Source organism: Myxocyprinus asiaticus, chromosome 34, assembly GCF_019703515.2.
Source record: "Myxocyprinus asiaticus isolate MX2 ecotype Aquarium Trade chromosome 34, UBuf_Myxa_2, whole genome shotgun sequence".
NCBI lineage: Eukaryota > Metazoa > Chordata > Actinopteri > Cypriniformes > Catostomidae > Myxocyprinus > Myxocyprinus asiaticus.
The window spans coordinates 40,368,451-40,396,442 of NC_059377.1; the positions used below are offsets into that span (position 1 = coordinate 40,368,451).

The 27,992-nt window shown below is 36.8% G+C and overlaps 1 protein-coding gene across 1 annotated transcript; it reads left to right on the plus strand.

Annotated features, from left to right (window-relative positions):
• Window positions 1-6,130: 6,130 nt before the first annotated feature.
• On the plus strand, window positions 6,131-27,992 carry si:ch211-80h18.1 (uncharacterized protein LOC555593 homolog). The gene is made up of 31 exons (XM_051670563.1): window positions 6,131-6,152; window positions 6,753-6,820; window positions 7,268-7,336; window positions 7,820-7,852; window positions 11,508-11,549; window positions 12,807-12,857; window positions 13,610-13,663; window positions 13,745-13,795; window positions 14,754-14,804; window positions 15,100-15,237; window positions 15,545-15,592; window positions 16,586-16,609; window positions 16,705-16,752; window positions 18,795-18,839; window positions 18,931-19,089; window positions 20,683-20,742; window positions 23,147-23,209; window positions 23,305-23,352; window positions 23,472-23,528; window positions 23,752-23,793; window positions 23,953-23,991; window positions 24,080-24,112; window positions 24,248-24,295; window positions 25,035-25,064; window positions 25,183-25,236; window positions 26,429-26,473; window positions 26,552-26,602; window positions 26,699-26,743; window positions 26,827-26,859; window positions 26,995-27,039; window positions 27,352-27,992. Exons 1-31 carry the CDS (start codon window positions 6,142-6,144, stop codon window positions 27,408-27,410), a joined length of 1,644 nt encoding a protein of 547 aa, XP_051526523.1. The 5' UTR covers window positions 6,131-6,141; the 3' UTR covers window positions 27,411-27,992.

Genomic DNA, 27,992 nt, shown 5'->3' on the forward strand with positions numbered 1-27,992 from the left:
TCAAACACATTTTTTAACAACTCCACAGATTTTATATTAGCAAACTATAGTATATTGAAGTCGTTTAGGACATCTACTTTGTGCATGAAATCGAGTCATTTTTACTTGTTTACAGACAGATTGTTTCACTTTTAACTGACTATATCACAATTCCAGTGGGTCAGAAATTTACATACACTAAGTTAACTGTGCCTTTAAGCAGCTTGGAAAATTTCAGAAAATGATGTCAAGCCTTTAGACAATTAGCCAATTAGCTTCTGATAGGAGGTGTACTGAATTGGAGGTGTACCAGTGGATGTATTTTAAGGCCAACCTTCAAACTCAGTGCCGCTTTGCTTGACATCACGTGAAAATCAAAAGAAATCTGCTAAGACCTCAGAAAAACAATTGTGGACCTCTACAACTCTGGTTCATCCTTGGGAGCAATTTCCAAACGCCTGAAGGTACAACGTTCATCTGTACAAACAATAGTACGCAAGTATCAACACCATGGGACCATCACACCGCTCAGGGAGGAGATGCATTCTGTCTCCTAGAGATGGACGTAGTTTGGTGCGAAAAGTGCAAATCAATCCCAGAACAACATCAAAGGACCTTGTGAAGATGCAGGTAGACAAGTATCTATATCCACAGTAAAACAAGTCCTATACCATCATAACCTGAAAGGCTGCTCAGCAAGGAAGAAGCCACTGCTCCAAAACCACCATACAAAAAGATAGACTACAGTTTGCAAGTGCACATGGGGACAAAGATCTTACTTTATACAGAAATGTCCTCTGGTCTGATGAAACAAAAATGTAACTTTTCTGGCCATAATTACCATTGTTATGTTTGGAGGAAAAAGGGTGAGGCTTGCAAGCAGAAGAACACCATCCCAACTGTGAAGCATGGGGGTGGCAGCATCATGTTGTGGGGGTGCTTTGCTGCAGGAGGGACTGCTGCACTTCACAAAATTGATGGAATCATGAGGAAGGAAAATTATGTGGATATATTGAAGCAACATCTCAAGACATCAGTCAGGAAGTTAAAGCTCGATTGCAAATGGGTCTTCCAAATGGACAATGACCCCAAGCTTACCTCCAAAGTTGTGGCAAAATGGCTTAAGAACAACAAACTCAAGGTATTGGAGTGGTCATCACAAAGCCTTGACCTCAATCCGATAGACAATTTGTGGGCAGAACTGAAAAAGCGTGTGTGAGCAAGGAGTCCTACAAACCTGACTCAGTTACACCAGTTCTGTCTGGAGGAATGGGCCAAAATTCCAGCAACTTATTGTGAGAAGTTTGTGGAAGGCTACCCAAAATGTTTGACCCAAGTTAAACAATTTAAAGGCAATGCTACCAAATACTAACAAAGTGTATGTAAACTTCTGACCCACTGGGAATGTGATGAAAGAAATAAAAGCTGAAATAAATAATTCTCTCTACTATTATTCTGACATTTCACATTCTTAAAATAAAGTAGTGATCCAAACTGACCTAAGACAGGGAATGTTTTCTACGATTAAATGCCAGGAATTGTGAGTTTAAATGTATTTGGCTAAGGTGTATGTAAACTTCTGAATTCAACTGTACACACCAGGAAAATATATTGCTAAAATATTTTTTTTATTTACTGTATATGATGATATGAACACATGACATTTGTGTTGCTAATTTTCTTGCCTCTGAAGATTTTTTAGTATATTTTGTTTTTGAAAAGTTTACCACTGCAATATATAAATATATAATCTAAAAATATATTCAACTGTGTTGTGTACAACAAGTACTATAAATGTTTCAAATACATTCTAGCCAGAAAAAAAGCATCTTTTTTGTTTTGTTTTGCTATATGGGTCCCCAAATCCGAATCCCAGATCCCACATCCATCCTTTTCCATATGCCAGAGCACACTCAATTTTTATGGTAGCAGTTGTACTGCCTGGCCCCGTCCAAGGTGGACAGATCCAGGACTGGCGCTTCTAATCTCGTCACCCAAAGTTGGCTTCAAGAGCGCTGTGGTTTCAACCAAATAACAGAGAGCTTTTGTTTGAGATCAGGCAGGCCTGCAGGAATGAGGGAAGCTACAGGACATGAAACTGGCTAAATAAATCTTGGCACAACTGCCCAAGAGACCAGCTGACATGTAATAATACAGCTTTTCTATATAACTTGTCATTCAACCCTGTTACTTTGATAGTTGTGAGCAGGTATTTCTATTAACCAAAGCAAGAGTTAACATTTAAGCCAGTGGTTCTTTTTTGCTTCTGGACCTAGATTTTACATTGAACACCAAGTGACCCAGCTCAGAGCCAAAACAGTTTATTGTATAAAGGTAAACAAAAAATGTCCTCACAATCAAACACCGAAATGTATCAGCACATCCAAAGGCCCAATATTATGCTGAATTGTTAGCATGATATAAGCTTCATAGAAAAACAGTCAATTCTGTAAATGCTAAACTACAACAGATTTACCAGACTAACAAATTAAACCAAAGTTAAATGTAGCCATGCTAACATTATGTATGCTAATATGTTTTATAATGGTAACACAAAATGGGTATGTGGATTCAGGGTTTAATTATGAAAACACACAATACCATTGTAACTTAATAACAGATCAGTCAAAATACAGATCACATTTCACTGTAAAACAATGGAAGCTTGTTTAACGTAAAAGTTAATTAGCTCTGCTACAACACACATCCATTTTAGCTCATCAGCCTGAGTTTATCAAAGAAATACATTTGAAGGCCTGCTGGTGTTCGTTACATTGTAAAGTGGACTTGATGTGAACTGGCTAGCTCAACAGGAATGCAATCTTCCTGCGAGTGGGCAGGTATTCAATTGCTGCTATGGGATAATAGTGCTAGCTAATGCAATGCACGGAACACTACTATACTGAACATTAATGGACCAAAAATGGAAAAAAACAGGTCTCAGATGGCCATTCAAGCTGGTCAGGCTGGTCTAGTTTGATGGTTTAGAGGGGTGTCACCCACTTGTGCTCTGGTTAGGCTGGTAAACAAGCTAAGTTAGCTGAATGCCAATTTGGCTAGGCAGGGACATTAGCTAAAAAAAAAAATGTAATCAGATGAGACCTGCAAACCGAGCATGTTTACATGCGCATTCTTAGATATGTCGCCTTAAACAGCGTTCCTTTATCGGGGTAAGGTCATAAACAGTTTTAACATAAACCGATTTAGCATTGCATGTAAACACCTTTATCAACTCATTATTTCGGCTAGTCCGATGCGCTAGTGTTGTATGAATGGCAAAAAATAATCGGATTATTTGAAATCTCATGTAAACACGGATTTCTTACATTGTCGTTTATTTATTTATTTGAATGAGCTGGTTTATGATAGTTGTCAGCATATTGGTGTGCCTGTAAACGCGCTCCATGTTAGGCAGGATTAAGAAAACAGGTAGGGAACTTTTAAACTGCCTTTCAACAAATTAAAGGTGCTGTAAGGTGTGATTTTTTAATGGAATGGTATGCAAAAAATGTTGAGCGATATCACTGAAATAAGTGTCCTGGGATGTCTCTGTGACCGCACTAGACTGAGTAAACAGCAGACAAAAATGTGCCATAGGCCGCAGACACGCTCCTTGATCAGCCAATCAGAGGACTTTGATGTAGTAGTGTAGTAGTCCTCAAAGTGTAGGAGTTGAAGTAGAACATTCGTGAAGCTGCAGGCATAGCTCCAAAAAGGGGCGGGACCTCCAAACCACTATTAAATATATTGGGAGCCCCTAATCTAACCCTTTGCCTAACATTAACCATGTGTGGAAGTGACGCCCCGTTTTGGAGTTGTCACAACCCCCTTTTGGAGTAACCCCGCCCTGTTTTGGAGATTCTGCCCGGATTTGGAGATCTCCGGCCTAAAGTTGTACCTGCTTGGAACATTCAGGTTTAATGTCATATTCAGATTTGTAACAGTTGTCAGCTGAGGGCACTATTTTGCTACAGTTGTGTTTGATAACCATGTGAAGATCTACTGTTCGTTATGGTCTCAATGCTATCTTTGGAGGGCGGTGTTTTCGAAAAAGAGGGCGTGTCTAATTTAACGGCTCAGTCTCGTGGAAGTTCCAGAACGGCTAAAATCGCTTGCAGCACCATTAAAATAGTATTACAATGTTTTTGGACATTCGTACCATGGTGATACCATAGTTTTCTTTGAAATATCTTGAGTAGCTACCATATAAATAAAAAAATGTTGATGCGAATTTGGCAACAATACAGATAGAGGACCATGGTACCGTATAAACTATATCAAAGTATCAATGGTATTACTATCTGATATCATAACTACTGTACCATGGCACCACAACCACAAGTTTTTTGCATGGGCTAAATCAGAAAATATATATATATATATATATATATATATATATATATATATTTTAATCTAAAAACATCTACCTTAAAGGAATATTCTGGGCTCAATATAAGTTCAGCTCAATATACAACATCTATGGCAAAATGTTGATTAGTCTAAAATAAAAAAAAATAAAAAAATTGACCAAAAAAAAAAACAAGTTACAGTAGAGCATGGCAATGAAAGTGAATGGGACAAGTCCACAAATGCTAAAATAGACATGGTTTCAAACGTGTAGCTAAAAGATGTAAACATTATACACATTAAAAATATATAATGCTGATAAAATGCCTTTACCAGCATTGCATCATCATGGCAACAAAGTTGGAATATTAAATGTACACTAAAATCATGTCAACACATATAATGTTCACATCTTGTGGTTCTTATTGTAATTCCATTGTTTTATTTAATAGATGAGGGATGAGTCCATTTTTATTAAATGTTTTTGGGTGTGTGTATGGAAATCAACATTATGCCACAAATGCTGTTAATTAAGCTTAACTTGTATTAAAGAGATAGTTCACCCAAAAAAGAAAATTCTCTCATCATTTACTCACCCTCATGCCATCCCAGATGTGTATGACTTTCTTTTGTCTGATGAACACAAACAAAGATTTTTAAAAGAACATCTCAGCTCTGTAGGTCCATATAGTGCAAGTGAATGGTGACCAGATATTTGAAGCTCCAAAAATCACATAAAGGCAACATTAAAGTAATGCATATGACTATATGATAATATACGTATGTCTTCTGAAGCGATACAATCACTTTGGGTGAGAAACAGATACATTTTCAAATATTTTTTTTAGTATAAATCTCCACTTTCATGTGAAAGTAAAAGTGAAAGTAGTGAAAGTGGAAGTGGAGATTTAAAGTAACAAAGCACTTAAATATTTTTCTGTTTCTCAACCAAACCTATCATATCGTTCTGAAGATATTGATTTAACTACTGGAGTCGTATGGATCACTTTTATGCTGCTTTTATGTGATTTTTGGCGCTTCAAAGGTCACTATTCACTTGCATTGTATGGACCTACAGAGCTGAGATATTCTTCTAAAAATCTTCGTTAGTGTTCAGCAGAAGAAAGAAAGATATACACATCTGGGATGGCATGAAGTTGAGAAAATGATGGGAGAATTTTCATTTTTGGGTGAACTGTCTCTTTAAACCTGGAATATTCCTGTGGATTTATTTTCCTAGGGAGTAAGGATGGGGAAGACACCTCCCTTGTCCTTCCTATCACTTCCGCCATGATATCCTGTGGTTACTTTTCTCTGTGTGGCCTTAGACAAATTACTTGTGGGTTTGGTGTTCTGTAGAGTGGTTATGCCCTCCACTGGTTGAGCAGCCTAACTGTGTAATCATAAAGCTGAATTTTAGGGCAAAGGGGTGATGGCATATGCCACAAATAATGTCACTTTTCAGCTGAATCTTTGGCATAAACGGTTGGCAACTGTTGTACAATAGACATTCATCATCATATTCACTTTTTGAAGCTTCTGAATATTGCAGTTCTTCGTCTTTATTTGAATTTTGAATCGAAAAGTGCATAAAATGCAGTTCTCACCTGTTGTTTGATTTTTCAGAGTCACGGTGGGTGTAGTTTGAATGACAAGGGCTGAGGTTAGACATCAAGTCCTGCCCCTCACAAAGATGGGGGGCTGGTAGGGTATAAAATGTATTTTGGTGCCCAATCAAGCATAAGGAAGTGAAAAGCTAGTTTGCTGGTTGCTTTATGTCTGCTGCAGAGTTCCCCACATAAACCTGAACTAAAGATGTTGTTAAGGTAAGACAATAATGTATAACGCATAAGAACTCGTCTTAATAATTAATCAATGTTTATCAAGCATATGTAGTTGATTGTGGTATGAACATAGAGTTGGGAATTAAGAGTCCAAAAGCATGTTTTGTATTGGATTTGAAAGAATCTTGTGTTGTTGATATGTATTTTATTATATGATATATAACTTGCTATGGTTTTACCCAGATTGACAGACATAAGAAGGTTTGTGCTACTCTTATCATTCAATATCGGGAGTCTGGTTTTGATATGTTTTTTACTGAAATAGAAATTATGAAGACAATTAAAGTAACAAAATATGTGTTTTTTTTATTTTTATTTTTTAAATGCAGTGTTGAAAACAGGTTTTATGACCTTTTAACATGACTTGAAGTAGACTTTATGAAACCCACATGATGAATTAATTTTAATTTTAGTTCAAATAATATTATTAGCGATGTAGTTCACTAGAAAAATTGTGGGAATGGTTTTAATGGTCATTTTCAGAGCTGTTTTGGAGAAAAAACATGCGTAAAACATACTACTTGTTTCTTGTGCACTTAGTGTGCAAGCACCAACTGCAGTCTTATCGTTTTGCTTTCACAGAAATCTTGTAATTGCTTCAGTGGCTGTTGTCTTGTTGGCGTCCACTATGTCAGCTGCTCCCGTTGAAGGTACGACCTGTATTCCCAAAGTGCTGTATTTAATGACACATTCTTATGTTTAACATACAACGCCCGCTTGGTTTTTGCAATTCACCCAATAACATTAAAGTGACAGTTCAGCCAAAACTTGTAATCATGTCATTATTTACTCACCTTCATATTGTTCCAAACCCATATGACTTTCTTTCATATAAACAAGAACATAAAATGAGATTTTAAGCAGAATGACAGCTTCAGTCACCATTCACTTTCATCGTATTCAAAAAATATGCAATGGAAATAAATGGTGACTGAGATTTATATTCTGCCTAACATCTCATATTGTGTTTCACGAAAGAAAGAAAGTCATACAGGTTTGGAAAAACATGAGAGTGAGTCAATGACAGAATTTTCATTTTTGGGTGAACTATAACTTTAAATACTGAAATTATATATAAGAATGATTTCTCTGGACAGATAAGGAGCCGGAGGAGAATGACTTTGAGGCAGAAGAGGGTGAAGAAGAACTGTCTGAGGAGGAAGAGGGTAGGAGATGAAGGTCTTTTATCAGTTATTTCATCAACGTCCTGACGAGAGCCAACGATACCACATCAAGAAGCTTCATTTTGGGCATATAAACTTCTTTTCCACCTGACACAACAAGTTATCCTGCAAAAAGATCAAATGCGCAGCTAATACTGAGATTTTGAAGATTAAATGAGAGCGATTAAGTTCATGATGAACTTTTATAAATATGTGACCCACGTCTTTACACTTGGATTGAATCTCTTTAAAATCTATTTTAAACACGATTTATAACACCTTAACCAGAAATGCATAAAAGTGGGTAAAACAACACAATCTAAAGATTTTAAGAGAAAACACCAGAACCTAATCTCAGACACTAGAATAGTTCTGATAACAGTCATTTTATTTTGTAGCGGAACAGAAAGAGGAGAAGGGCAGAACGAGGGAGCGTTCAGCGTGAGCAGTTCTTATAAACTGTATCGATTTTCCCTTTCTTTTCAGATGACGATGACTCCAAAGGTCAGCATATGAAGGGTGGGTGACAAGTTCACGACTTACCACCATTGTGCAAAACCTCAGTCATCTTAATAATCACATAATGTTTCTAAAAGTCCTCTTTAAACTAGCCAATCTCCTTATTTCTGACAAACAGATATAATCAGAAATTACACTTACAAAAAAGTGCCATGGTATTATAATTGTTTTTAAATGGTACCATGGCAATATGATGTTTTTTGGACACTACCATGATGCTAATACCAGGGAATTATTTGAAGTACTTTGTAAATACCATGGTATAGAAATATAGAAATTATATTGTATCATGGTACATCAAAATACAATGGTTTTATGTCTTGTATCAAATGTTTAACAATTAACAATAGCTACCATGAAGTACCATGTAAATTCTATGGCATATAAGTATGGTAATCATACAGTATCATGGTATTTTGCTGTGTATCAGGTGGGTTTTTGGACATGTACCATGGTAATACCATGTTTTTGAACACATTGTATAGTATTTGGTTGCACTTTATTTTACAGTATGTGTACTTTCAGTATACTTACAGTGCACTTACCCAAGAAAGTACTGAGTAATATTAGGTAACTACATGTACTAAATATGGTTTAGGTTTAGTACCTAGTAATTACTATAGTTGTTGTAATTATAAAGTACGAAAATGTGGAACAGTACTGTAAAATAAAGTGCTACCTAGTATTCTTATAATTATTAGGGAGTACCATGCTATTGTGTCTTGCAGTGGCGTCTCAAGCTCATTATTTCTGGTGGGACACAAACAATCACTTAACCCAACATGAATCAGGGGTTGCGTTAACTGAAAATTCTCCGACATTTACTGCTTTTTTAAACATTGATGGATAATTCCAAACGTTGTCCGTCATTTTGAAAGATTAAAAAAATAAATAATTAACCTAGTGCATCAGTTTTGACTTTCCTCTATACTGCATACATCAGTCATTACATCAATGTGTTACTGCATGGTAATAAAGTGCCAGAAAGTATAATAACAAAACAAAATCATGAAAAAATAGCCGCATTGTTTCTGCCAATTATACTTGCATTTAATCTAAGCACAAACTACATTTAGAGCAGAATTTTCTATTTTTAAGAGGAATAAATGTATTAATGGCGCTTCAGAGATGTGTGCGCTTCTCATCTGTGACACTTTATGTTGATGTCAAAGCCGCACGTAACCAGCAAAGTTAAAAAAAATCTTATTTTGGGGGGCCTGGGTAGCTCAGTGAGTATTGATGCTGACTATCACATCTGGAGTCGTGAGTTCGAATCCAGGACGTGCTGAGTGACTCCAGCCAGGTCTCCTAAGCAACCAAATTGGCCCGGTTGCTAGGGAGGGTAGAGTCACATGGGGTAACCTCCTCGTGGTCACGATTGGTGGTTCTCGCTCTCAGTGGGGCGTGTGGTAAGTTGTGCATGGATCGCGGAGAGTAGCATGAGCCTCCGCATGCTGTGAGTCTCCGTGATAAGATGTGCGGATTGACGGTCTCAGAAGCGGAGGCAACTGAGACTTGTCCTCCGCCACCCGGATTGAAGTGAGCAACCGCGCCACCATGAGGACCTAGTAAGCAGTGGGAATTGGTCATTGCAAATTGGGGAGAAAAGGGGAGAAAATAAAATTAAATAAAAAAAAATAAAAAAAACTTATTTTAGTGCAGCGGTTGATTGACAGGTAGAACTTTCGCCACTAAAAACACACATCCACGTAAAAAAGCTTAAGTGACTGTGAAACCATAACAAAACCACACAGCATAACAAATCTAATAAAAAAAATTTAAAAAACTTGACATTTTTTGAAGTTATTGTAATCTAATACAAACCAGTCCTCTCAAAGCAATTGCATACAGTTCATTGAAATGATGAACGGTGCACTTTAACTTATCCAACTAGCAACGCACTAGAATAAAATACGCTTTTAAAACTTACCAATGAAGTTCACTATGCAGGTCTGTACTCGAGAAGTAATCTCAGAGGACCTGTCAGCTTGACACACATTTGAAGCTTTTGATTGACTAAGGGGCAAAGGCAAACGTGCCCGTTGCACATGCACATGTCGTTCTGCAGATCTCCGTTGATTAACATGAAGGATGATGGACTAGCCCAACGCATAGAAAATGAGAACGATTAAACGGATTTTACACAGCAGACCTTAATAATTATATAACATATCAAAAGAATATCTACTTTTTTCTTGTATAATGGACATTATAAAACAGACAGTTCCAGTCCTGAATGCTGATTGGTCAATGGCTGTGCTTTTATCATGCTACAGTATCACTCCGCAGAACCCATAGCTTACAGTTATTCTTGCTGCAATGTTCTGTTTATTGTTTCCTGCCAGGGACTGTATTTTCTGGCAGATGGATGGCATTTAATGATTTTACTTGCATAATATAACATTTTAATGAACATTTGTGTTTATTAATATTTTTATTATGTGGTGACCATTTTATAAAAGCAATAAGGCACTCGAGGCTGTGACATATTGTGACTATATTCACGAAATATATGTTTGTGTTGTTCTTAACAGCGCCCTTCAGATGTGACTTTATTCACAATATAGCACATCCTCTCATGCCTTACTGCTTAATAAAACATGTTTAAGATGCAGAAATTATATTATTTCTTAAAATAAATGTATGATTATGCCATGCATTCTGCACAACAGCGACACATCTGGTGGGGTTCAGCCCCACCTGCCCCTAATGTAGAGACACCACTGATGTTTTTTATGCACAGTACCATATTAGTACCATTAATACCATGGTACTACCATGGTCATTTTTAACTACTTAGGAGAACCATGTTTTGTTATCAAAGTACTGTGGTATTATGCTGTGTATCCTATGTTATTTTGGACATGTTACCATGGTAATACCATGTTTTTGAGCACTACTATGGTTTCAATGGAGAACCATGGTATTTATCAATGTACCATGGTATTTTTCCTGTATTATATGTTTGTTTGTTTTTTTTACAGTATGTATATAAGGTACCATGGTTTTTATCAAAGTATGATGGTATTTTGCCATGTATCATATGCTATTTTGGACATTGTACCATGGTAATACCACAGTTTTGAACACTACTATGGTATTCTTTTAGTTATTTATTAGAACCATGGTATTTATCAATGTACCATGTGTATTATATGTTTTTTAAAAGGTGCTATGGTACTACCATGGTATTCTTTGAACTACTTTGGAGAAACATGGTTTATAAATTATGTAACCATACAGTACCATGGTATATGTCAAAGTACTATTGAATTACCATCTAGTACCATCAGTTTATCATGGCCACTGTACTTTTTTGTAAGGGTAATAATGTAATATAAACTAAGGAGTGAAGACTAGGGACTTATCTGACTAGCAAATACATTTGGAAAGATTTCTAAAAAGTCTTAAATAACTCCTAAAATCAAATGTAACAAGATCTAAGATGTACATAAATGCTTATAACTGTTTTAAAACACACTTAAAATGTATTTGACGAGAATATGCAGGATGCAAAAGTCCTTAAACATACATAAAAAGAGTGTTTGTCCTCTCTGGAGGGCCACCTGGCCGGAATAGATTGATTGGCATGTGAGAAGTGATCTCTCGGAATCTTAAGAATATGTTTCTTGTTCCTCTCTTTCTTTCCCAAAAGGAGTTGGATCACAGCAGGCGACTGCAGCACCCAAAGACTTGGGTAAGGTGAAGCTAATCCTCTTTAGAGCTGGGGCAGAGAACACTGAACTGGAAAACAGTTCACTGGGTGCACCCTACTCAGTAAGCAAAAACAGTCAGTTGTTAATCTGGTTTAGGCATCAGGTATGTGGGGATTTTGCCACAGAGGCTAAATGGCACTGCTTGATTTATTAATAAATGTGGACAGATGAAACATCAGCCACGTCAGGTACATACAGTGGGTTTTGAGAAGTCTGAGTGCACATTGAAAATGTGGGAATCAAAGTCGTAATTAAACAGGTAGTTTTAGGATGAAACAAATGTAAGCAAATTTGTCACATTGACTTTGTTTAAAGCAACCTGGTCTCATAGAATCACGTTACTTTACCTATATTTTTGCTAAATAAATTTGGCTCATTGTGGCTCGTATATATTGCGGCAGTTTCATGGTGAAATGAACACTAGAGGCGCTACAGCAACGACGACTTTATTCACTTTCACACAAATCACGAGTAAAAAGTCAGATTATCAGTTCTTAAACACTTACTTTTCACTCTATTCCTCACACAATGCTATCTAAACACTTTTACTAAAGTGCATGACTTGAAGGTGATACATTTCTACGTTTGCGTCACATAACCAACTACATTTTCAAGCTTGTTCGAATGCAATGAAATTGCACGGTAGCTCAACTGATAGAGTGTCGCACTTGTGATGCAAAGGACCAGGGTACAAATTCTAAAGAGCATGCAAGTCAACATGTGAACCAAAAGTGTCATAGAAGCACCACAAAATGACATGGTTGCTTCAACAATTGTGTTTGTCATCTCACATTTGCTTTTCATGACACTCTCGGTTAGTTGTAGGTTTAGGGTTTGGGGTAGGGAGGTCGGTTTTGTTGATTTAAAACTCAGTAGAGCACCTAAAAAACCTCATATGTTTTGTAGAACATTTAACTCGCTTTTAGTGCCACACATTGGACATTTCACCTCGGAACTGCCGCGATACTCATAAGGAGCCACGTAAAATCATTTAGCAAAAATGTCACCACAGTCACGTCATTTTCCATTTAACTTTTCCCCCTAATTGTTATGCTGATCATATACATTGTAAAAACAAAACAAAAAACATGTATTTAATCCAATAAAATTAGAAAAGTGTAAGAGGACTTTTAAACCCCACTGTATGCCCATGGAAAATAGAGGCCTAGCTCAGTGTGTGCCAGTTGTGGGTGACATTTTGGTGCCTTGCTTAAACTGAAGGGTTGTTTTTCTCCAAGGTGGTATGACTCCTTTACCTGGCAGCTCTGTTGTGGGCGAATCTCCAAATGGTAAGGAAATTCTCCTCGATAACCCAAAAACAAGTTCTTAAAAACCTCTAAGTGCATTCTACTCTCATGGCCTCTGCGGTGAAAGGTGAATTTGTTGAAAGCTCAATGGCCACTTTTTAGGCCTGAAGTCCAATACATCTTTTGACAAAACCTTTGCTCTTGTTTCCCAGGTCAGAAACTTAATGGTGGCACTCAAACTGGCCAAGTTTGTAAGTGTGAACCTGATCTATCAGGGGCAAAACTTTCACACAAGTCGCACTTTAGAAAAGTTACACCGACTGACCCCATTTAGAAAACACAATGCAGTACTATTATGCACAGACTGGGTCATAGCACAATATAAAAGCATATTTGAGAGTTTATTTCTATGTAGAAAAGCTTGTGTTTTTGTGATTACAGCATCAAGCAGTGCATCAACATCTTCAGAAGGATCAAATGGTAACATTTCAAATTGTATATTCAGTAGATTAAAAGTCAATGTAAAAATGGCTCAGAAAAGTGAAGTTAGTTCTGAGAAAGGGTTAGAAACTAACAATATTTGTTTGCAGATGCCACTTGCTCTGATCTGTTATCTAACGCGATGATATGTCATTTCCAAATACTTTTTGAGGCCACTGTGTATCATTCTTGAATTCTGCTCAGCTTACAATAGCCTAACAAAATCAGGACAAATGGCAGTGTTTTATTACTGTAGAAACAATGGGCACACAGTAATGGATGTACTGTATGTGATCCTTCTGTGTGTGTTCCAGGAAGTAACGGTAGAGACGGGTATTCTCACCCACCTGGCTCAAGTTCTCATCATGGTACTGTTTTCAGCGGCTGGCAGGATGATTTTTCACCTTAACAAATTTTCTGTCTAATCACTTTATTTATTTCACTTTCAGACGCAAGTCAAAATGGACAAGATGTGTCCAAATCAGAGATAGTTTCTCTAGGTAAATAAATAAAAAAAACGACACAGGCAGTCAGTAAAAGTTTCACATGTACATGACATGGAAAAATAATAATATTATTTAATAATTATAAGACAGATTTTGTTTTATATTATATAACTTTTATATTAGACGTTTATAATATAATATAATTTTACAGCATTTTTAAGGGAACAATTTTAACTTAAACAGAAAAAAAATAACATTTGTATATATATATATATATATAATTTATTAATATCAATGTTTATTTACTATAGTATTATGTTGAGTATATTATATATAACAACATTTAACTTTAATAAAATGTGTATATATATATATATATATATACACACACACACACATTTTATTATTTAAATGTTATATATAATATACTCAACATAATACTACAGTATTTTAATTTTAAATGAATTTTAATTTTAAAATTAACAATGAACTGAACAATAACAAAAAAATAACATTTTACATTTTTTATTAATAATTATATATATATATATATATATATATATATATATATATATATATATATATATATATATATATATATATAATTTATTAATTACATATTTTTAAATGTTAGATTTTTTTGTTCTTGTTCAGTTTAAATTGTTAACTTGTAAAATTTAAAATTTTATTAGTTATAAAATGTTATATATAATATACTCAACATAATACTAAATGTTTTTATATCAAATAAATGTTTATTTTAGAAGTTGATAATATTATATTATATTATATTATATTATATTATATTATATTATAAAATGATTATAATGTAAGCATTTTAAAGTTAACAATTTAAACTTAAACAGAACAAAAACAAAAAAATCTAACATTTAAAAAAAATGAAATTAATAAAAAAAGTTTCATATTATCATTTCTTTATCAGTGTGATGGCATTGATGCAAATGCTTGATACTGAAACCTTATTTTAAAACATACACTAAATTGCTCACAGGTGTAGCTGGAGGCGCGGGTGCTAATGGAGGTTCAGGATCTAAAGTCCTTGGTAATGACAAAAACAAAACACATTCCAAACTATTGTTGGATATTTGATATTTAAAAAAAGTATCCAAACGTACAACTTCAGAGAACAATACTAAGTTTAATAATGTGTTTCAGGCACAGACGGGGCTGTCCAATCAATTTCCATTTCTGTTGGTAAGAGAAATTGTTTGGTTTGTGCAAAACTGTTTGTTCCATTTGAAAAAACCTGATCGTCCATTATATAAATTCCCTTCACAACAGTCAAAAGTACTATTTATCTTTCACCTCATAATGGGGCATCTCTGTTAATCTCAAAGTGTCTTCAGGTCAAGGGTCATCAGGCCACATATCAGCAGGTCATGTGTCATCAAGCCACACGTTTGGCCGACCTTCATCAGGACAGACGTCAGGTGGTGTGGGTGTAGTTTCCTCAGAGGCCCAATCACAGCCAGCAGGTATTCAAACAGTTTTGAAGATAAAATCAGCATGAAAACAGCATCACACAAAAAAGAGTTTTCAATTACTAATAGCATTGTAGAACTCATCACATGTAAATCATCAGTAAAATCAGTAATTATACGCATCACATTGTAGGGACATTACCACGATAAAATAAGCAGTATTTGGCTGGTCATGTGATCTCAACATGTCGGCCCCCATGTGGAGACCCCATCCATGTGAAATAAAACAGCTTTTAATCGGCTACTAATATGACTGGAGTCTAAATCTCATGTGAGTGTGCATGTATGCGTTTGTGTTTAGGTTCAGAGGGATTATCTGCACATACAGATGGCTCGCAGTATGAAAATGGTATGTGAATGATACAGCTCCTCATATTGAATCTTCTGGAGGTCATTTCTTAGAAAAGGATTGTTGTACACACTTATCTAAGAATAGTTTTTGTCCTCTTGCACCAGGTGAAACGGGTGAAGGATCTCAAATTGAGCCTCCAGGTGATGAGCACTAAAGTTTACATACACAGTTAAAGGGATCATTTATCCCTCATCTATTGTTCCTCATGACTTTTTTTTTTTGTGTGTGTAACAAAGTTGGGCTTTTTATGACATTGTGATGTGAATAAATAAATAAATAAATAAAAACAGCACATACATCGTCCATATGACACATACAAATAGATTAATGAGTCAGTGAGTTGAACTAGAGAATCAGATCGGTTCACTTAGCGAACGAATCCTTTAGTCAAGTCAAGCCATTTCTGTTTGTTTAGTGCTTTTCACAGCACACATCGTTTCAAATCAGCTTTACAGAAAGTGATGCTGTAACAGAAAATGAAGCTGTAATGTCACAGTAGTGAAACAGATAAACCAGTTCATTGAAGAGCCGACTCAAAAGAACGAGTCGTTCGCGAATCAGTTTGATAAGGTTTATGAATTCAACTCACTGACGGGAAAAACAACTGTGAAAATTGCTTACATTTCAGTCTGTTCCTCACACAAAGCCATCATATTCAAGGCCGTAGCTAATGGGGAGAAAGGTGGTACCGATTCAAGGGGCCCACAGGTCCAGGGGGGTCCCACAACAAATTCGAAACTGTATTTTTTAATAGGAAAAGGGCCCAGAGCAATATACAGTCAGGGGGCCCAGAATACCTTGCTACGGCCCTGATCATATTACTTGAGAAGACCTGAAATAAAGCACACAAGTTGTATGAACTACTTTTAGGGTACTTTTTTCGTGATGTCACAAACTTTTTTTCCATACAGGTGAGTAAACGTGTGCAAATTTGTGTAATAAATCATGATTTATTGATTGATTGATGTCATTTGTGTCTTATAAATTCAGAAATCCCAGAGACAGAATCTAATGGTGAGTATTGTGTTCTGTTAATGTACAGGAAAGATCTGAGAGATCGTTTGTCGCTCTGTGAATGATTCAGTCACTTTAACCTTTTCCTCTGACAGGTAATGGACACAAACAGCTGATGAATGGAGGAGATCCAGGATTCACAGGTACGGAAACAATTATTCTTTACTGACTGATATTTCAAACAGCATTTAAACAGATTAGAATTAGTAACAATATTTGACAGTCAAAACATTATTTCAAATCATAATCCCCACTCAGAGGCCCCCAAAACAGTATCTGAACACTAAAGTCACATTATAATGACATTTATACATTTTAAGTGTGGCTTAAATGTATTTTTGGGGTATGTACTGAATGTACTGTACGAAACATACAATTTGATTACAAGAGATTATATGAAGCATGTAATTTGTCAAATTTGTCAACTGATCTATGAATCAATTGAATGTTTATGCATAGGTCAGAACAATATAGACTCCGCAAAGCGGCGTAACTTCATCTTTATCTGCTGTTTTTGATGCAGGCTTGGATCATTTCATAGCGGGCACATCTCAGATACAAACAACAGGTATAAAACATGATTTAAAATCTGATCTGTACAGTGTTGCCAATATTAAAGAACCATATGCTTGATTTTCCAACCTCATTGCAAAATCATATGTATACAATGTGTTTGTCAGGTGGGTTTGATTCATATGATGCAAGCCCTCACCTGGAAATTACAAGTAAGAATAAGTTGATCTATAGCATTTTATACCTATACTCTTCAAAATAAAGGTTCCCAATAAAGCTAAAAAGGGTTAGATACAAGTATGTGAACGCACGTGCGAGTGCTTGGCCACTGCAATACCAACGCATGGTCCGGTTGAACATGCTTTATGTGTTTTCTTGCGTTATCGTGGTGGGAACAAACCTCAGTACTCAAGGGGGCGATAGATTTACCTTCAAAGGTCTGTGCCAGTAAACTGGATGTTTTATTATTCAGGTAAGTTGCTATAAATATATTGACTTTAACTCACTTGCTTAGCAATATTCTCTTCAAACTGTTGCTCCGCCATGACAGAAGTTGACCTGAAAGAGAGAACTCACCATAGAAGAGGACAGTTCACACTATTCTCACTATAGCGCCCCTTGTGGTAAAGTTGAGAATGCAACGCGTAGTTGCGTTAAGCAATTAATTACAGTCTGACACATTTTAGAACGCAACAACGCATGAAATCGAGCTTGCGTTGCAAGATGCGTCTACGTTCACCTACTTGCGGAGAGTATGTTTTGGCCCTTAGGCTACATCCACATTAATCCGGATACATTTTAAAAAGTAGTTTCCATTTTTTGAAACGCTCTCCGTCCACACTTCCATTTTCAAACGTTTTCCAAAAGTTGCTCGTCCACACTGAAATGTCTAAAAATGCTTAAAACCCCTTACTGTGTCGTTTCCATGAACGGTCTGAAATGCAGTTGTCCTCGTGCTCCGTCGCTGGACAGCAATTCTGAGTAAACTTTCCAGCGCTTTTGAAGGAATGCAGTGTGAAAGCTGTACATATATGTTTCTTTAACAATGGTATCAAAGTGGATAACATACACAACAGTGTCGCTACAACATGGACTGCCATCTTGATTGTTTTGGGTTGAATGGATCACATGACTGTGTCGCATGACAACAAATAGTTTTCGAATATAACGCGAAGATGCCATTTTCAAATATATCGAAAAGCTCAGTTTTCACTGGACAAAAACGCAGTTTCAGTGTGGACGGAAGCCTAAACGTATCAAAATTAATGCGTTTTCAAACGAAAACGTCTTAGTGTGGACGTGGCTTAATTTTCACAAAAAAACAAAACAAAAAAAACCTAACCCTTACCCTTACTCAAGAACCCCCAAGAAACGGTTCTGGGGAAGAATAGGGTTCTTTGCTGAATCTAAGGTGCTGCAAAAACACTAGGTGGTTGTTAGGGCATTGCTAGGTACTTCCTAAGGTGTGGTCAAATCTCTAACCCTAAGTATTAGCAATAGTATAGTGACCAGAGATTATCACTAATTATAGAACCTTTATTTTTAAGAATTTTAAATTCGATCTGTAATATGAGCATCAACACATACTGAATACAATGGGAATGCAATGTTAAAGCACACATACAGAAATTTCAGCCATGTGATACATCTTCTATGTAAATATTTATTGCAGGCATAATAGACCAGTCAAGTCACGACTTTCTTGTTGGCTTATTGGGTGAGTACTCCCTTGTTCTTATTAATTTGTGGAAGGAATGTTTAGTATTTTTCCCAATATCGAGATAAACTCAGAATGTTGCCCTCTGCAGGTGGAATGGGTGACAGCTTTGGTCCAGACACTCAGACAGATGGGTTAGGTACGCTATTAGACCTATTAGACACACCCCCAGAAGTTCTGCCCACATGCCTAGTAACTGACGCTGTCTCAACAGATCATATGGGACTCGCATTTCATGTGGATTCCACAGGTAATCATCCACTTTAAGTCATTTTTTTACAAATAATCAGAGTGGGTTGATGCTGATGGCTCTGGGGCCGCAGACTGTGAATTGCTTTCCGCTGATCTCATTGGCCTTACATTATAACAAACAGGACATCCAACTTGACATTCACTTGATTTATGGGTGTTTCTTCAACTACGGGGTCTTTTATGTCGCAGAGGGTGATTTCTGTTCAAACTAACAGATTTCAACTTTTTCTCTTTATGTTATATGAAGGTCTTGGAGACTTTTTACCATACATTTTTTCTACTTTTCAAGTGCCTTTTATGTATAGATTCATAAAAGGCTGACATTCAATCTTAAAATAAGAAAATTCATCATAAAAAAAAAAACATTTTTTAAACTATGATAATCTTAATAAAGAGTGAAATAAACAACTCATTTCAGTGTTTCTTGTGTGGATAATATTTATATAAATTTTTACACAAATGACCACTGTCCCTCAGTTTGAGGCATCATTTCCATGATGACCAACAATTTTGCCTATAAAAAAGTTAGTAGGTGTACTTGTTTACCAAGGAGACAAAAGTATCAATAAAAGAGCATGTTTGAGAAAACAAAGAAAAATCTCATTAAAGAACGGCATTTCCAAGGTGTATACAAATTATACAAAAATGATCTCCTGTGATGCTTGTACACTCACTTATCAATTTATTAGGAACACCTGCACCCACTTATTCATGTGATTATCTAATCAGCCAATCGTGTGGCAGCAGTGCAATGCATAAAATCATGCAGATACGGGTCAGGACCTTCAGATAATGTTCACATCAACCATCAGAATGGGGAAAAAATGTAATCTCAGTCAGGGCTGGATTAAGACTCCTGAGTGCCCCTGGGCATGAATTTATGTAGTGCCCACCCACCCCCCAAGACAGGCTTGTTTGAGTATTTCTGTAACTGCTGATCTCCTGGGATTTTCATGCACAACAGTCTCTAGAGTTTACTCAGAATGGTGCGAAAAAACAAAAAACTTCCAGTGAGCGGCAGTTCTGCGAACAGAAACGCCTTGTTGATGAAAGAGGTCAACGGAGAATGGCCAGACTGGTTCGAGCTGACAGAAAAGCAACGGTAACTCAGATAACCACTCTGTACAATTGTAGTGAGCAGAATAGTAACTCCTAATAAAGTGCTAATTGAGTGTTTATCCACTTTTGGACATTGTTAGTGGACAAATTAAAAAAACTAGTAAGAATGTGAGTTTAGTATGTAAAAATTCACAGGGCCAAAAGTGCCCATAGTTGAAGAAACACCATTTTGGCTTTCAGGCCACAGACTGTGAATTGCTTTCTGCTGATCTCATTGGCCTTGTAACAAACAGCACATCTTAAACTAGTTTATTTCACTTGATTTATGTTTATGCCCATCCTGTGAAATGGCTCACATACGGCGCTGAGAGCATTCCCCGATCCATCCAGCTGTCATGGTGTACTAATTATGGGCTTTACTGACAGAATACACCAGAAAAAGCCAGTTTCTGTTCTGTACCTAATAATATATTGAAAGACAACTGCTGTGAATCAAAGCTGTATTTTTTTCATTGCTACTTCTCCTTTCCAGCGCTTGGTTTGGGTCCAGGGCACCCGTCCAGTGGCGATTTGGTTCTAGATACTCCGCCAGGTAATGGCTGCTGGCTGTCACTCTGTTCTTCTTTAGGTCCTGTAAATTTAGAGTGTGTGTTTGTAAATACTTGTATTTAGGTGGACAGACAGACCAATAGATAGATAGACAGACAGACAGACAGACTGACGGACAGACGGATGGACAGGTGGGCGGGCGGGTGGTTGGATGGATGAATAGTTAAATGGATAGATAGAAAATAGATGGATAGATGGATGGATGGTTGGATGGATGGATGGATGGTTAGAGGGATGGATGGATTGATGGATGGACAGACAGACAGAACGAACAAATGAACGAACGATGGATGGATGGATGGATGGATAGATAGATAGATAGATAGACAGACAGACAGACAGACAGACAGACAGACAGATAGACAGACAGACAGACAGAACCAATAAATGAATGAAGAAACAAAAGAACGATGGACGGATGGATGAAATGAACAAAAGGAAGGATGGATGGGTGGATGGATGAATAGAAAGAGGGGTGGACGGACAGATGGACTGACAGAATGAACGATGGATGGATGATGGATAGACAAACAAACAGAAAGAATGAACAAACAAACAAATGATGGGTGGATGGATGGATGAATGGATAGATAGACAAATAGATAGGTAGATAGATAGATCAAACGATGGATGGATGGATGGATGGATGGACGGACGGACGGACAGACAGAACTGACGAACGAACAAAGGAACGAATGAATTAACTAATTAAAATGAATGACGGACAGATGGACTGAACAAACTATTGAATGATGGATGGATGGATAGACAGACAGACAGACAGAACAAATGAACGATGGATGGATGGATGGACAGACAGATAGAACGAATGAACGATGAATGGATGGATGGATGGACAGAATGAAAGAACGAACAAAGAATGGATGGATGGATGATGGATGGATAGACAGAGAGACAGAATGAATGAACTATGAATGGATGGATGGATGGATGGACAGAACGAAAGAACGAACAAACAAATAATGGATGGATGGATGGATGGATGAATGGATGGATGGATAGACAGAATGAACAAAGGAATGATGGATGGATGGACGGATGGATGGATTGACAGACAGACAGAATGAACAAATGAACGAACGATGGATGGATGGATGGATAGATAGACAGACAGACAGACAGACAGAACCAACAAATGAATGAAGAAACGAAAGAACAATGGATGGACGGATGGAACAAAGGATGGATGGATGGACGGATGGATAGATAGAGGGGTGGATGGACGGATGGACGGACAGAATAAACGATCAAACGAATGATGGGTGGATGGATGAATGGATGGATGGATGAATGAATGGATAGATAGACAGACAGGTAGGTAGATAGATAGATTGAATGATGGATGGATGGTTGGATGGATGAATGAATGGATTGATGGACAGACAGACAGAATGAACAATCAAACAAATGATGGATGGATGGATGGATGGATGGATGGATGGATGAATGGATAGATAGACAGATAGGTAGATAGATAGATAGATTGAATGATGGATGATGGATGGATGGATGGATGAACGGATGGATGGACAGACAGAACGGACGAACGAACTAATTAAAACGAATGACGGACAGAAGGACGGAACAAACGAATGGATGGATGGATGGATAGACAGACAAAATGAATGAACTATGAATGGATGGATGGATGGACAGAACAAAAGAACACACAAACAAAGGATGGATGGATGGATGGATAGACAGACAGACAGAGAGAATGAGCAAATGAACGAATGAACGAATGAATGAACGATGGATGGATGGATGGATGGATGGACAGACAGACAGAATGAATGAATGAATGAAGGAACAAAGGAACGATGGATGGATGAATGGATGGACAGACAGCCAGAATGAACGAATGAACTAACGATGGATGGATGGATGGATGGATGGATGGATGGATGGATGGATGGATGGTTGGTTGGATGGATGGATGAATGGATGGATGGACAGACAGAACGAACGAATGAACTAACTAATTAAAATGAATGACAGACAGATGGACGGAACAAACGAATGAACGATCGATGGATGGATGGACACAGACAGACAGAGAGAACGAATGAATGATGGATGGATGGATGGATGGATGGATGGATAGACAGACAGAATGAATGAATGATGAATGGATGGATGGGTTGATGGATGGACAGAACAAAAGAATGATCAAACAATGGATGGATGGATGGATGGATAGACAGACAGACAGAATGAACGAAAGAACGAACGATGGATGGATGGATGGATAGATAGATAGATAGATAGATAGATAGATAGATAGATAGATAGATTCATTAGTCATGTCCACACATCTAGAAAAACATAAATTTACCTGTCAAACGATCTCTTATTCGGAATATCAGACTCGCCAGGACCAGATCACCCGTCTTTAGATAATGGAAATGGTGCTTTCACGCACTCTATCAGTAAGTATTTTAGCTTTAGATCAAATAATACGTCACCAGAGTCTGTTTGTTCAATATGGAAGCAACATTTTGTAAATAAACCCTTCTGTTTTCAGGCATATCTGACAATGGTGTGCAGTCAAGCTCACCAGTAGATACAACAGGTAAATTCAACCAAACTAGAGCAACACTGTGCGTAGCTACATACTCTTAGAAATGCTGCATATTTGGGGGAAACAGGACTATGAAAACATCAAAACAGAAAGTGTGTAAATTTTTCTAGATTCATTATTCTTGGATACGATGACACATCCGGATCATTCCTTCATAGACTATTCAGGTATGTCACTTATTTTAATTCAAAAACACCTTTATCAGGTAAGAGACATTATATTTTGCTTATTGGGTCTTTTATTGAAAGATAATAGGGATTAGTTCAAAGAAAGTACCGCTAGCAACCATCCAGAACACCTTAGCATCATGGCGACGAGTTTTTAATGGGTGTCCACTCACATTTTCTTTGGAAAATTGAAAAATCTAGTTCTACTGTTTGTTCTCCACAGATGGTGGGCTGGGTAATGGTGCAGACTCACCTGATATGAATGGTAAGTCCTGTTCAATAGAAAAATAGATCTTAAAATGTCCAAATGTCAGCTGATTAATCGGCTGGTACTACTTGTAATTATCATCATGATTGTTATTATGATTATGATCATAATTTTTTTTTTTTTTGACAAACAAGCTTATTATTTACTGTCTTTTAGTAAACGGTCGTCACAAACCAGTGGCAGATGTTCAGAAAGGTATGTTTGAACATCCATAAACAGAAAAGCCATAACTACTGTATTTCATACATACAAAAGAGCATTTGCTGTCTGGATTGGTTCACAGGTGACCCTCCTGGCTCCACCATTCTTGAAATGAGTATGTATAAAGCAATAACGCACAAAAAAACTATTCAAAACACCATCATTATGTCATGTTATTAACAGACAAATAATATCTCGCAAGTGATGTATTTTCAAATTTATGAGAATTCACAACTGTCTTTCTAAACAGGCGGAACAGGCCATCAGGTTGTTGCTACGGAGACGCATCACACAGCTGGTACTATATCACTCAACTCTATGACATCACTGAAAGTCAACTGATTTGTTATCCATAAGTCAATGTTTATGTATCTTCCCTAGGCTAGTCTGTCTATAAACGATGGATTTGGGCAGGTTTACCGTAACAATGAGCTCAGTATGGAAAATATTTGTCACGGCATTCTTTTATGCAGCCTATTTAGACAGGGCTGGGCGATATAATAATTTTGTCTCGTAATTATTTTGATATGTGTTTGCATGAAATGGCTTAAAATTTTGAACCATAATTTTAACCAAACAGGCATTACAGCCAAGGATAAAAACATTTTGAATTAAAATTAAAATTAAAAAAAGGAATAATAATATTATTTTCATTTATAGAAGGATTGCAAAACAAATGCAATGACACAGATATTATGGAACAGAATAGCCATAAAAAAAGTGCATTAAAATCACTGCAATATTCACAGTGTTGCTTTATTTTATGTCGTCAGCAAAATTATTGTGAATTTACAGTATCTTGAATATTCGATATATCGCCCAGCCCTTTTAAAAATATTGACCAGTGAAAAATAGACAGTGTGGAAACTTCCCAACTTGTGACATACAGTTTTACTCTTCGATGACTGATCAATTTGTATATGAAGAATTTATTTAATTCTACACACACACACACACACACACACACACACACACACACACACAAATTATAAAAAAAAAAAATCACTCTTTTGCTAATGTGACCCATGTCTGCATAGGTGACCAGCATGCTGCCAGCTCACATGTAGGTCAGTAATATCATGTTAACATCTCTGAAATATTCTCATAATTTGAGTTAAGTTTCAGACCAACATGAACTCATTAAGACAGAACAACTCGACAGATTTTCTTCTTTTTACTTTTTAGTTAGCACCCTTGATATAAATGACCATACCCTCAGCCCATATGCTGACACAACTGGTAAGCAAACCTTCAAACTATTTTGTTTCCTTAGTTTAATAAACAGGGAATTTTGATAACACCAAACTACAAGTTCATCATTTGTTGCCATGTTAATTGAGATTGAATTGATCCTCATTTAGATTAAATGCCTAATGATATAGGGCTCTATTTTCATGTCCACCATAGGCACAGCGCTAAGCGCTATGACCGTGCACTAAGTCTAATCCAATTTTCATGAGAGTGCAAAGTGCAAGTGGGTGTTGGTGGGAGTGTTTGCACTATCTATGGGTGTATGCACGCAAACTGTAGGTGTGTTGTACGTTAATGAATTGCCGTGAAGCACAATTTGCTATTTTTCGAGAGTGCTAAGATGTTTTAGAACCACGTCTAATCTTGGTGCACAGTCTAAAATCAGTTCCTGCATTTGCAGTTTGGGAATTCCACCAGCCGATGATATTAAAGAGCTATCGATCACTTATAATACTAGCCATGATTTGTATCAGTAGATCAATATGATTATTAATAATAATGTTTATTTTGTATAGCGCCTTTCCCAATCTCAAAAACGCTGTACAGAAATTAAACATAAAACATTAAACAGAGAAACAATACAGTCACAAAGCAGGGGATGCATTGAATAAAACCCATTTATACTACCAAATTCTTATGAATGGGCTGTCTTCATTTATATCGACGTTGCTTGACATGCAATGGACTATATAATAGGACACAGGCAGTGCAATCACCAGAGAAGAACCTCAGAATTAAATTGCACTTGACCCAGCCCATTAGCACTTTGTGCGTGTGGATATGCCATCCCACTTGCGCCTAGACGAAGCGCATGCTTGCACGAAAATATCAAAACTTCATAGCCATGCACACTAACTTTAGATGTATGACATATCGCATAGGGCTCTTTAAAAACAGCTGGTTTTAGGGGGATAGACATTGTCATTCTTGAGAGCATATGATTGGACAAAAATGTGCGTACGCCGCTGCGGACAAGAGGAGTCATCAATATTTTTGGTCCATTTTGCTGGAAGAGCAAGATCGTAAATTTTAAATTCTCTATATCTGCTAACAGTATATTTTGTCATCCTGTAGGAGGACACTAGCTAATAGATGCACTCAAAAAAAATACAAATAAAAATTGGTTTTATGGGGACTGTAGCAACTTCAATACAGCCTTTCTTAATTTTGTTTCTCAAAGGCCTTGACAGTGTCACAGGTGCGATCGCACAGACAGATATGGCAGGTATTATCTTTGATATTAACTATATTCCCATGAGAAATCGTAAAAATCCTGTAATAATGAAGGTGTAACTTTAAACAGGTGCAGCAGGTGAACTGGTGACCGATGGAAACACAAAGACAGACATGTCAGGTGAGTCCAAAACATGATGCTGACCAATACCAAATTTTTCTTTCGCAAATCAAATAAAGTAACTATTAAATATTTATACATATTTCTGTTATTCAGGACATAGACAATTAGGTGTCACTGCTGGAATGCCAAATTATACAGGTAAGCATGTTTTTGTAACACATTCAGACACATAAATCTCTCATGCAAACGTTTCATGTGTACTGTGTATTTCTGAAAAGCAGACTCTGTGCATGCGACTGGGACTGAATTTACAGGTGAGTGACCTTCAGTCCAGAGGAAATCATGATGACATCACAAAGTTATCAAAGCTGCAACTGTTTTGTCATTTTTATTGTAAATAATCTGGGGATGGATTCGTTGATGTTACAACATTCTTGTCGATCTTTCAGATGCTTCACAGACACAAAGCAGCATGGTTCAAACAGACTTACCAGGTATGTTCTGCTTGATTTAAGTACACCTGGTGGACTACCATGTTTCTTTTGGACATTTTTTGAATAACTTTGGAGTACCATCACTAACAAAAAGCACCACAAAGTACCATGCTTTTTTGGAGATATTATGGTACCACCATGGTTGTTTGGACATGTATTCTTGGAAGTACCTTGGTATTTATCAAAGTACTATGGTATTACTATCTGCACCATGGTACCGGCACAACACTTTGTTTTGTAAGGGTAATCATAGAGAAAGCATAAATAAACATTCAACTTTTCTTTAACTTTTTTAATTTTCTTGAAATTCAGTCACGGGGGATCCATTTGCAGTTTCCTCACAGACAGATGCCACTGGCACAGGTGGGTGACATACTAACAAAAAGACCAACTTTGTACAAATCTGCTCTTTTTCTTTTTTCTTTTCTTTTTTTATGTGTTTTACTTTTTCTAGCTACAGCTGAACCTCAAGGGACTCTCGGGGGTCCAAGTAAGTTCATAACAAATCTGAATATATTTTTTATATTTGTATTTCTTTGTTCAGGAGGTAATATAGAAGTAAGCTATTTTTACATAACCAAAACACAGCGATGTATTTAAATCATATTATAAAGTGGTTAGTCAAGGCTGATTTTTACTACTGCGTCGAACTTATGCCTGCTTAACTTGCAAAGATGCACTACAATGGAAGTACAATATATCTAAACAAACAAATAATTACATTTTAAGGTTACTAATAATTACAAGGTATTGGTGCTGTTAAATGGTTTGTTCTTTTCTAACAGGCCAACCTGGTGCTACAGAACAGACACAGCCAGCTGGTAAGCTTCATTAGAGTTCACACACTTTCACTTAAACCACAAATATAACTGGTTATACACCGATCAGCCACAACATTAAAACCACCTGCCTAATATTGTTTAGGTCCCATTCGTGCCGCCAAAACAGCACCA